We start from the raw sequence: 12,761 nt of genomic DNA on the forward strand, positions 1-12,761 counted from the left end.
AGTAGCTGGGATTACAGGTGCGTGCCACCATGCTCAGCTAATTTTTGTATTTTCAGTAGAGACGGGGTTTCACCATGTTGGCCAGGCTATTATCGAACCCCTGACCTCAGGTGATCTGCCCACCTCAGACTCCCAGTGCTGGGATTACAGGTGTGAGCCGCTGAGCCTGTTGGCTTTTTTTTTTTTTTTTTTTGAGATGGAGTCTCACTCTGTCACTCTGTTGCCCAGGCTGGAATGCAGGGGTATGATCTCAGCTCACTGCAACCCCTACCTCCCGGGTTCAAGCAATTCTCCTGCTTCAGCCTCCCAAGTAGTTGGGATTACAGGTATGCACCACCACACCCAGCTAATTTTTATATTTTTAGTAGAGATGGGGTTTCACCATGTTGGCCAGGCTAATATCGAACCCCCTCGCCTCAGGTGATCTGCCCACCTCAGCCTCCCAGTGCTGGGATTACAGGCGTGAGCTGCTGAGCCTGTTAGCTTTTGGCTTTTTTTTTTTTTTTTTTGAGATGGAGTCTCATTCTGTCACTCTGTTGCCCAGGCTGGAATGCAGTGGTATGATCTCAGCTCACTGCAACCCCTACCTCCCAGGTTCAAGCAATTCTCCTGCCTCAGCCTCCCAAGTAGCTGGGATTACAGGCATGCACCACCACACGCAGCTAATTTTTATATTTTTAGTAGAGACGGGGTTTCACCATGTTGGTCAGGCTGGTCTCAAACTCCTGACCTCAGGTGATCCGCCCACCTCGGCCTCCCAAAGTGCTGGCATTACAGGCATGAGCCACCGAGCCCGGCCGTCTTTTCTTTTTCAAAATAAATAAACAGAGTCCGGTTCTCACTATGTTGCCCAGGCTGGTCTCAAACTCCTGGGCTCAAGTGATGCTTCCGCCTCAGCCTCCCAAAGTGCTGTGATTACAGGCATGAGCCACTGCACCCAGCCTGGCTTTTCTTAATAGCATGACACTAGTAAAGATTTAAATCATTTGTGGACTATCTTAATAGGAGTATGGCCTCAGCTCCTACGAAGCAGGAGTTTTACTGTGCTCTACACTGAACGTGTTAAATGTAATTCTAGACCCTGTAGTTAATACAAACTCATCTCCAGTAAAGGATCACTAGGAGAGAGGAAAGGTTGAAAGGTCTGTGAATGTTTTGCCTAATAAAGAAATTACGTGAGACCACAGTTTTGATATTTGAAAGGCCACTGTGAAGAAATGATGTCTATCTAAAGAAATAAGAATGAGAAGTATGGGTTTAAGTTGCAGGGAGGCAGATTTTGCTAGACAGAAATAAAACCTGTTGAGGCCAGGTGCGGTGGCTCATGTCTGTAATCCCAGCACTTTGGCAGGCCCAAGTGGGTGGATCACCTGAGGTCAGGAGTTTGAGACCAGCTTGGCCAACATGGTGAAACCCCCATCTCTACTAAAAATACAAAAATTAGCCAGGCGTCGTGGCACATGCCTGTAGTCTCAGCTACTTGGGAGGCTGAGACAGGATAATTGCTGGACCGCGGGAGGTGGAGGCTGCAGTGAGCCGAGATCACGCCACTGCACTCCAGCCTTGGTGACAGAGCAAGATTCTGTCTCAAATGAAACAAACAAACAAACAAACCTGTTGAGAGAAACAGAGCTACAAAAAAAGGAATGGACTGCTTTATGAAATTGTGAGCACTCAAGCACAGACTAGATCAGAAGCCTGGAAAGGCTACACAGATGTACAGTGCAAAACCTGCGCCACTGAACATGGAGGCCCTGAGTTGGACAAAAAGCTGTCGGCGGTGTTGTATGGGTGTAATTTTATATTCAATGGGAAGGCTGGACTATATGACCAGTAAAGATACGATTTTGAGAGTCCTACCTCTTTTTTTGAGATAGGGTCTCACTCTGTTGCCCAGGCTAGAGTGCAGTGGTGCTATCATAGCTCACTGCAACCTTGAACTCCCAGACTCAAGCAATTTTCCTGCCTCAGCCTTTTGAATAGCTGGGACTATAGGCACACACCACTGTGACTGGTAAATTTTATTATTTTTATTTTTTGTAGAGACGGGGTCTTGCTATGTTGACCAGCATGGTCTTGAACTCTTGACCTCAAGCAATTCTCCCAGCTCAGCCTCCCAAAGTGCTGGGATTACAGGCATATGCCATTGTGCCCAGTGAGAATCTTATTTTTAATATTTCTTCTATTGGGCTGGTTGTAGTGGCTCATACCACTGCACTCCAGCCTGGGCGACAGAGCAAGACTCTGTCTCAAAAAACAAAAAAATTTCTTTTATCACCTTCAAAAGTATGGCAAGGGAAAAATAAAATTCAAAAGAAGCCTGTTTTTCTATAACAGGGAAAGAGCATTTTGGCTAATGACTTTCCATACCTTTAGACTCAATTATGACAGTGATTTTAAAATTCATTTTAAGTATATAGCAATGAATATTTGAAATAATAAATACAATAAACATTGAGACAAACAATAATGAGGAAGTTTTTTTCTGCCCCCTATTAAATGCCTGTAATTTACTTTACAATACTTCAGCAAAGTACATGTGTTGGATAGTTGAAATGTCACCCCAGGGGTTGTCGTTTTCTTAATTGGAGACTTGAATCCTGAAGTGGTTAGCGAGTGTTGTATCAGAAAGGCCCCATTCCAGATGCAGCTACTATGAGGGCTTCAGCTAGCTTTCTCTCTCAACAACACTAGATGCTTTGCTCAGTAATAACGAATGTTTACAATGGGTTTTTCCACTGGCGAAATGAAAAAAAAAAATTTTTTTTTTTGAGATGGAGTCTTGCTCTGTTGCCTAGGCTGGAGTACAGTGGCTCGATCTTGGCTCACTGCAACCTCCACCTCCTGGGTTCAAGTGATTCTCCTGCCTTAGCCTCCTGAGTATCTGGGACTACAGGTGCCTGCCACCATGTCCGACTAATTTTTTGTATTTTTAGTAGAGATGGGGGTTTCACCATGTTGGCCAGGCTGGTCTTGAACTCCTGACCTTAGGTGATCCACCCGCCTTGGCCTCCCAAAGCGCTGGGATTACAGGTGTGAGCTACTGTGCCCAGCCTAATAATTTGTTAATTAACACAATGGCTGGTGAAAGTGGCACTTATTGGAAAAATTAGTGGGGTTTAATATGCTTTGTTTTTATTGTTGTTTTGAAACAGTCTCACTCTGCCCAGGCTGGAGTGAAGTGACATGATTTCAGCTCACTGCAACCTCCACCTCCCGGGTTCAAATGATTCTCATGCCTCTGTGCCTTAGCTTCCTGAGTAGCTGGGACTACAGACCACACCACTACACCCAGCTAATTTTTTTTTTTGAGATGGAGTCTCACTCTGTCGACCAGGCTGGAGTGCAGTGGCATGATCTTGCCTAACTGCAATCTCCACCTCCTGGGTTCAAGCGATTCTCCTGCCTCAGCCTCGCGAGTAGCTGGGACTACAGGCACACACCACTATACCTGGCTAATTTTTTGTATTTTAGTAGAGATGGGGTTTCACCGTGTTGCCTAGGCTGGTTGCGAACTCCTTAGCTCAGGCAATCCGCCTGCCTTGGCCTCCCAAAGTGCTGGGATTACAGGCGTGAGCCACTGCTCCTGGCCACACCCAGCTAATTTTTGTAGTTTTAGTAGAGACGGGGGTTTCACCATGTTGGCCAGGCTGGTCTTGAGCTCCTGACCTCAAGTGTTCCTCTCGCCTGAGCCTCCCAAAGTGTTGGGATTACAGACATGAGCCACTGTGCCCAGCAATATACGTTGATTGGCTAGACTGTTTTAGAGACATTCCCACACTTGCTTGGACAGAGCATAAGAATCTAGCAAAAGCCAGGTGTGCACTCTTGGAATCCCAGCACTTTGGGAGGCTGAGGCAGGCAGATCACTTGAGCTCAGGAGTTCGAGACCAGCCTAGACAACAGGGCAAAACTCTGTCTCTGTAAAAAAATAAAAAATAAAAAATAAAAAAATTAGCTGAGCATGGTGGTGTTCACTTGTAGTTCCAGCTACTTGGGAGGCTGAGGAGGGAGGCTCACCTGAGCCTGGAAGGTCAAGGCTGCAGTGAGCCCTGACTGCACCACTGCACTGCAGCCCAGGCAATAGAGTGAGACCCTGTAATCCAGCTATTTGGGAGGCTGAGGCAGAAGAATTGCTTGAGTTTGAGACCAGCTTGGACAACATAGTGAGATCCCATCACCTTGCTAGAAAGAATCTAGCAACCTCTGAAGAAGGCTGTGCTCATAAGAATGATTCCTACAACTCAGAAACATCTCTGTAAAAAACGGAAAAAGAAAAAACAAATAAAAAGGATGGTTCCTGAGTTTGGATTCCTAAACAGTCCTGTGTCCAGACATTGGGCTAACAGGCTCTGCTTGTCTGATACTTCACTGTGAGGCTACAGGATTCTGCCTTTAGACATTACCTTTGCCTTGAATGAACCTTTCATGTAAGATGCACTGAGATCACTTTAAAGGACAGAAAGCTGAGCGTTAGTTTATCCAGCTTAAACAGATTGTAGGAACTGTGAAATGGCTGCTTGGTAATAAATGTTAGTGTAGTAAAATTCAGGTGAGACTTGCTAGTATTAAGGTTGTGTGGAGGGCTGGGTGTGGTGGCTCACACCTGTAACCCTAGTACTTTGGGAGGCTTTTGAGCCCAGGAGCTCAAAACCAGCCTGGGCAACATGGTGAAACCCCATCTCTACAAAAAACACAAAAAATTAGTCAGGCATGGTGTTGCATGCTTGTAGTCCCAGCTATATTGGAGGCTGAGGTAGGAGGATGGCTTGAGCTCAGGAGGCAGAGGTTGCAGTGAGATCACACCACTGCCCTCCAGCCTGGATGGCGGAATGAGACTCCTTTTCAAAAAGAAAAAAAAAAAAAGAAAAAATGGTGGAGATTTAGGCAAATCTCACCTACCTGTAACCATAACCATTGGTAGCCACTGTTATGCATTAAAAGCAAAATAAAACAAAAAAAAATCCTACAAGTTGTGCATGATCAAGCTGGGCTGAGTCAGCTTACAACACCATTCTGCTGTGAGATAATTCTGTACCCTTCTAGGAGGTTCCAGGTAGCTCTAAGATCCGCCTCCACCATCAATCTTGCCCCAACAGTAAGCCTATGATGGAAAGAATCTTGCTAACTTTCCCAGTGGAGGTGTAGGGAAATGCCAAGTCAGCAACAAGGCTAACTATCTGTTTTACAGTCCTCTTTCTACCCGATTTCACACCAGTATGTGAGCTATTAACAGGCTTAAGCCCAGAAAATACCCCTAACAAAATTGTATGTGGTAGCAACTCCTGAATGCTGACGAGAAGTTACATTTACATCAGTCTTTCCTGGTCCTGACCTCTCAGGGATTGCTTGCATCAGAAGCAAAAGATTTTCCATTAAAACATCTTGGTTGTTTGATTCAGCCTCTTAATTTACTGTCTCCATCTTCATTGCCCTTCTTTCTTCCATCCCCCCCACTCCCAGCATCCTTGACATCCCTGCTGGTTTCACCGGCTTACAAACTGGCCCCTTGATTATGCCGAAGAAGATGCAGGAGTGAATGCTTTCTTCTTACCCCTAAGCAGTGACCACCTACCTGAAGTGACATCATGGTTAATCCCACTGACAGAAATGACAGCATTGGCGAGATTATTGTAATTCTCATCAAGCACCATTCCCTTGATGCCCTGGTGAACCTGCAGGAACAAGTACATAGTTATGATCATAAAACATTTGTACCATTCGTACAGTCTCAAAGCCCTTTCTCTTATGTTTTTGCATTTTATCTTCACAAAGATGATGGTAATAGTCCCTTAACTGGTCTCTTTGCCTCTCTCCCTGCCCCAATTAATCTCTTCGCAATTAGAGTGGTCAGAGCGTTCCTGTTAAAGCCTGTCTCAAATCATGTCACTATCCTACTCAAAACCTAACTCACTCTGAGCAAAAGCTCAGTTCTTGTGATGGTCTGTCTGTAAAGCTACCTGTTAGCTCTCTGATCCCATCTCCAACCACCTTTTCTCTCCCTTACTTCTGAGATCAGTCCAGCCACACTGGTGTCCTGGCTTTCTTTTCTTTCTTTTTTTTTAAAAAAAAATTTTTTTTATTTGCTGTGACAGACTGTAATAAAATACACATAAAATAAAATTTACCATTTTAAGTGTACAGTGTTATTAAATACATTTAGCTAGGTGCAGTGGCTCATGCCTGTAATCCCAGCACTTTGGGAGGCTGAGGTGGGCGGATCACCTGAGGTCAGGAGTTTGAGACCAGCCTGGCCAACATGGTGAAACCCCATCTCTATTAAAAATACAAAAATTAGCCAGGTGTGGTGGTGGACACCTGTAATCCTAGCTACTCAGAAGGCTGAGACAGGAGAATCGCTTAAACCCAGGAGGCGGAGGTTGCAGTGGGCTTAGATCACACCACTGCACTCCAGCCTGGGCGACAGAGCGAGACTCCATCTAAAAAAAAACATTTGTAATGTTGTGCAACCATCACCACCACCCATCTGCATAACTCTTTTTATCTTAAAAAACTGAAACCCTATATCTATTAAACAATGATTCTCCATTATCCCCTCCCCCAGCCCCTGGCAACCACCATTCTATCAATACTTTCCATCTCTATAATTTTGACTACTCTAAGTACCTCATATAAGTGGAACAATACAGTATTTGTCTTTTTGTGGATGGCTAATTTCACTTGGCATAATGTCCTCAAGATTCATCCATGTTGTAGCATGTGTCAGAATTTCCTTCCTTTTTTTTGAGATGGAGTTTCGCTTTTGTTGCCCAGGCTGGAATGCAATGGCGTGATCTCGGCTCACCACAACCTCCACCTCCCGGGTTCAAGCAATTCTCCTGCCTCAGCCTCTCGAGTAGCTGGGATTACAGGCATGTGCCACCATGCCCAGCTAATTTTGTATTTTTAGTAAAGACAGAGTTTCTCCATGTTGTTCAGGCTGGTCTCAAACTCCCAAACTCAGGTGATCCACCCACCTCAGCCTCCCAAAGTGCTGGGATTACAAGCGTGAGTCACCACACCTGGCAACAAATTCCTTCCTTTTTAAGGCTGTATAATATTCCACTGTATGGATATACCACATTCGTTTATACAGTCATCCACCAATGAACACTGGGTTGCTCCCACTTTTTGGCTATTGTAAATAATGCTGTTACGAATATGGGTGTGCAAATATCTCTGAGGCCCTTATTTCCATTCTTTTGAATATATACTCAAAAGTGGCATTGTTGGAGCACATAGGAATTCTAATTATTTGAGGAATTGCCATTAACTGTTTTTCATAATGAATGTACCACTTTACATTCTCATTAATAGTACACAAGGGTTCCAGTTTCTCCACATCCTTGCAAACATTTGTGAATTTCTGTTTTTTTGATAGCAGTCATCCTAATCAATTTGAGGTGGAATCTCACTGTAGTTTTAATTTGCATTTCCCTAATGATTAGTGGTGCTGAGCATTTTTCCTATTCTTTTTTTTGGTTTTGTACTTGCAGTTGTGTCCATTTTGAGGAACCCTTTTATCCCCTAGATATCTGCATGTTTCTCTCCCTAACCTCCTTGAAATTTTTGTTTAAATGTCACCTCCTCTGTAAGACTTTCTTCATAGCATTTCTCTTTTAACATGTTATACAATTTATTGTTTATTGCCTGTCTCTCCTCACTAGAAGGTAAGTTCCATATGGGCAGGGATATTTGCTTATTTATTCATAATTCACAGCATATAGTACAGTTTCTGACAAATAGTTGTGCTTGATAATTTTTTTTTGAGAAGAGTCTTGCTCTGCTGCCCAGGCTGGAGTGCAATGGCATGATCACAGCTCACTGTAGCCTTGACCTCCCGGCACAAGACAAGCGATCCTCCCACCTCATCCTCCTGTGTAGCTGGGCCTACAGGAGCATGGAGCATGCCACCATGCTTGGCTATTTTTTTTTTTTTTTTTAGTGGACATGGGGTTTAGCTGTGTTGCCCAGGCTGGTCTCAAACTCCTGAGCCCAAGTGATCCTCCCATCTCAGCTTCCCACACTGCTGGGATTACAGGTGAGAACCACTGTGTTCAGCTGCTCAATAATGTTGAATGAATAAATCTCAATGGAAGAAGACGCCCAGATCTATTGGACTGAGTCAGAGCAAAAGTCAGACCTGAACCAGTGAAACACCTTGCCTACCATTGAGAAGCACTTCTCTTTTTGCAAACATGAGAGTTAACAAATGAGGTTCTACCTGTTCCAGGAACTGGATTAGGGCTTCCCGATTACCCAGCCACTCCCGCTGTAACTCCTCTTGGGGTGGAAACTTGTCGCAACTCAGTTCCAGCGTGATCTCAAAGCAGTTGGTATGGAGATAATTAAAGTCTTGCATTCCTAAGGGAAAGAGGGCAGAGGCAGATTTCCATAACCAGGTTCCCACCCAATGCCCCATTTCATCTCTCTCTCTTTTTAAAATTTTCTGTGTTTATTTATTTGGGAATTACCTTTTAATTTTATTTATTTCATTGGCACATAATGTGTACATATTCATGTACATCACATAATAATATGTACGTATTCATGGGGCACGCATAGTGACGTTCAATAGACACATGTATGGTGATTAGATCAGGCTAATTAGAATATCCATTCTCCCAAACATTTATCATTTCTTTGTGTTGGAAACATCCAGCACCCCCTTCATTACCTTCTTTTTTTCTTTTCTTCATCAACTTCTATTCTACCTCTTGACCTCTATTTCTTTCTTTCCTCCATAAAATTTTTCCCAAGTTCCCAGTTCACATGCCTCTCTCTCTGCAGTTTCCTCTCTTCATAAATGCCCCTTTTGTCATCTTCATCCTTTATGTTTTTTTCCATTTCATGACTGAATTTCACTTCTTGTCCCTTTTATCATTTCCAAAGTCTGCTTATTAGCTGTGCCTTACTATAGACTATGCACATGGACTGTTTTTAAAAGAACAGATTTTCTCCTTGAACTACAATGTTCTTCAGACCTGGAAGGTTAGGAATGAGATTAACATTTTGCTTTCACATCCCCTCTCCTATCTAAGAACACAATATTAATCCGAAAATACCCATCCCAGAAAAACAGACTCCCGAAGAAGCAGAAGACAGCTATATTTTCTTCTTTTTCTATAAAATACTTGCTTGTTCTGATCCTCTACATTATTCAATTGAATCAATTACTTTTTAATATGTTTCTCATTATTAGGATGGTTATTTACATTACAATTTCATTTGGGTTAAAAATTATCCACTTAAAAATGTCTATACTACCCAAAGTGATCTACAGATTCAATGCAATCCCTATCAAAATCCCAATGATGTTTGTTGCAAAAATAGAAAACCCATCCTAAAATTCATATGGAATTTTAAGCAACCCAGAAGAGGAAAAACAATCTTGAAAAAGAAGAACAAAGCTAGAGACTCACAATTTCTGATTTTAAAACTTACTACAAAGCTACAGTAATCAAAACAATGTGGTACTGGTGTAAAGACAGGTATACAGATCAATGGAATGGAAGACAGCCCAGAAACTCTAGCATATATTGTCAAAGCATTTTTGACAAGAATGCCAAGACCGTTCAATGGGGAAAGGACAGTCATGTCAACAAACGGTGCTGGAGAAACTGGATATCCAAATGCAAAAGAATGAAGTTGGAGCCTTATCTAACACCACATACAAAAATTAACTCAAGATGGATCAGCAACCTAAACATAAGACCCAAAACTATAAAACTCTTAGAAGAATATATAGGGCAAAAGCTTCATGACATTGGATTTGGCAATGATTTCCTGGATATAAAATCAAAGACACAGGCAACAAAAGAAAAAAAATCACAGATTAGACTTCATGAAAATGGAAAAATTTTGTTCATCAAAGGACAGTATCTCTAGGACAGAATAGGTGATGACAGAATCAAACAGACCAACAAACAAACAAATACAATGTCAACAGAGTAAAAAGACAACCATGGAATGGGAAAAATATTTGTGATTCACATATCTGATAAGATATTAATATTCAGAATACACAGAGAACTCCTAAAACATAACAATAACAACAACAACAACAAAAACCCCAAACAACTTGATTTTTTAAATGGGCAAAGGACTTGAATAGACATTTCTCCAAAGAAGGTATATAAATGGCCAATAAGCACATGAAAAGATGCTCAATATCACTAATCATTAGAGAAATGCAAATCAAACTACCATGAGATACTACCTTGAACTTATTACGATGGCTACTATAAAAAAACAAAAAAAACAAAACAAAGAGTTGGGTGAGGATGTGGAGAAATTGAAACTCCTGTGCACGGGCGGTGTTTTCTATGGAAAACAGTATGGTAGTTCCTCAAAAAAATTAAAAATAGAACTACCTTATGTCCAACAATTCCACTTTTGGGTTTATATATCCAAAAGAACAGAAATCAGGGTCTCAAAGAGATATTTGCACATCATGTTTGTAGCACCATTATTCACAATAGCTAAAATGTGAAAGCAACCCAAGTGTCCATTGGTGGATAAATGAGAAACAAAATGTGGTATAAACATACAATGGAATATTGTTCAGCCTTAAAAAGTAAGGAAATTCTGACAAACATCATAACATGGATGAACTTTGAGGACATTATGGTAAGTGAAATAAGGCATTCACAAAAAGACAAATATTGCATGATCCCACTTATATGAGGTACTTAGAGCAGTCAAAATCATAAAGACAAAAAGTAGAATGGTGGTTGCCAGGGGCTGGGGTAAGGGGAAATGGAGAGTTATTGTTTAATGGGTATAGGGTTTCAGTTTTACAAGCTGAAAAGAGTTCTGGAGATGAGTGCTGGTGATGACTGTACAACATCACAAATGTACTTAATAATACGGAATCATATGCTTAAAAATTATTACAATGGTAAATTTTATGTTATGTATATTTTAGCACAATAAAAATGAAGCTGGGCACGGTGGCTCACACCTGTAATCCCAGCACTTTGGGAGGCTGAGGCACGCGGATCACTTGAGGTCAGGAGTTTGAGAACAGCCTGACCAACATGGTGAAACTCCGTCCCTACTAAAAATACAAAAATTAGCCAGGTGTGGTGGCAGGTCCCTGTAGTCCTAGCTACTCGGGAGGCTGAGGCAGGAGAATCGCTTGAGCCGGGAGGCAGAGGTTGCAATGAGCCAAGATGGAGCCACTGCACTCCAGCCTGGGTGACAGAAAGAGACTCCATCTCAAAATAAATAAATAAATGAAGATGAAAAAAATTATCACTTACTTTTTAAGCAGATGAGTGCAAGCAGCTGTTACAGAAAGAATGGGGAAAGTTGAAGAATAATAACTACAGCCTATTAAATTAGCTGTCTCCAAACAGTATGGAGGTTCCTCAAAAAACTAAAAATAGAACTACCAGTTGATTCAGCAATCCCACTGCTGGGTATATACCCAAAACAAAGGAAATCAGTATGTTGAAGAGTTATCTGCACTCCTGTGTTTGCTGCAGCACTATTCACAATAGCCAAGATTTGGAAGCAACCTAAGTGTGCATCAACAGATGAATGGATAAAGAAAATGTGGCACATACACACGATGGAGTACTATTCAGTCATTAAAAAAAATAAGATCCTGTCATTCGCAAAAACAGGGATGAAGCCAGGCAAAGAAAAACAGACTTTTCACGTTCTTTCTCATTTGTGGGAGCTAAAAATTTAAATAATTAAACTCATGAAAACAAAGAGGAAGGATGGTTACCAGAGGCTGGGAAGGATGGTGGGGGTGGGGAGAATGGGGATGGTTAATAGATACAAAAAACAGTTAGAAAGAATGAATGATAGCACAAAAGGGTGACTACCATCAGCAATAATTTGCTGTACCTTTTAGAATAACTGAGGGAGTACAATTGGAATGTTGGTAACACAAAGAAATGAATGCTTGAGGGGATGGACATCTCATTTACCCTGATGTAATTATTACACATTGCATGCCTGTATTAAAATATCACATATATCTCATAAATATATACACTTCGTATGTATCCATAAAAATTTAAAAATGCTTGAATAAAATAAATAAGTAAATTGGTTCTCTCCATGCATTAGAATCACCTAGAAGGCTGAACCTTCTGGCTAAATACAGCTTGCTGGGCTTCACCCCCAGAGTTTCTGATTCAGTAGGTACGAGGTGGGGTACAACTTATTAGAAATGTACATTTCTAGTAAGTTCCCAGCTCATGCTGATATGCTAATCAAGAGACCACACTGTTGGAAGAATCATTTTGATAAATTTAATGACCTTGGAATTGTACCAGCTTAATTTACGGCAATGGTTCTCAGTGGAGGCATGGGCCTTGCTCTCTCAGAGGATGGAGAGGGAGAGGGAGGAAAGAGAGAAAAAAAGAACAAGCATGATTTGAAAAAGTATATTGGTTATTTTCAATTTGGAGGGCAAAAAATATTTTGCTTTCCTAATGCAAACTAAAGAAAGTAACTTTTAAAAAATTTAAAATTATGGATGTATTTATTTATTTTTCAGAGACAGGGTCTCGCTCTGCTGCCCAGGCTGGAGTGCAGTGTCATGATCATAGCTCACTGTAGCCTCAAACTCCCACCTTAAGCCATCCTCCCACCTCAGCCTCTCAAAGCGCTGGGATTACAGGTATGAGCCACTGCACCCAGCCGTGCCTTGTATTCAAGCGAGTTTTCGTCCCCAGTCTACCCTCCCAGTACATGGCAACTCCTCGGTTTTGCACTTCTCTACTCTCCACAGGACCAGCCAC

At 41.9% G+C, this 12,761-nt stretch overlaps 1 protein-coding gene across 1 annotated transcript in view; it reads right to left on the reverse strand.

Moving 5' to 3' along the window:
• CPN1 (carboxypeptidase N subunit 1) overlaps positions 1 to 12,761 on the reverse strand; it is a 40,104-nt gene that overhangs the window by 7,177 nt on the left and 20,166 nt on the right. The window contains exons 6-7 of the mRNA XM_024253912.3: positions 8,225 to 8,364; positions 5,576 to 5,675 (exon numbers count right to left, since the gene is read on the reverse strand). Of these exons, the coding sequence (XP_024109680.3) occupies positions 5,576 to 5,675; positions 8,225 to 8,364 (240 nt within the window). The remainder of the gene's footprint in view (positions 1 to 5,575; positions 5,676 to 8,224; positions 8,365 to 12,761) is intronic.

This window comes from Pongo abelii, chromosome 8 (genome assembly GCF_028885655.2).
Source record: "Pongo abelii isolate AG06213 chromosome 8, NHGRI_mPonAbe1-v2.0_pri, whole genome shotgun sequence".
NCBI classification, from domain to species: domain Eukaryota; kingdom Metazoa; phylum Chordata; class Mammalia; order Primates; family Hominidae; genus Pongo; species Pongo abelii.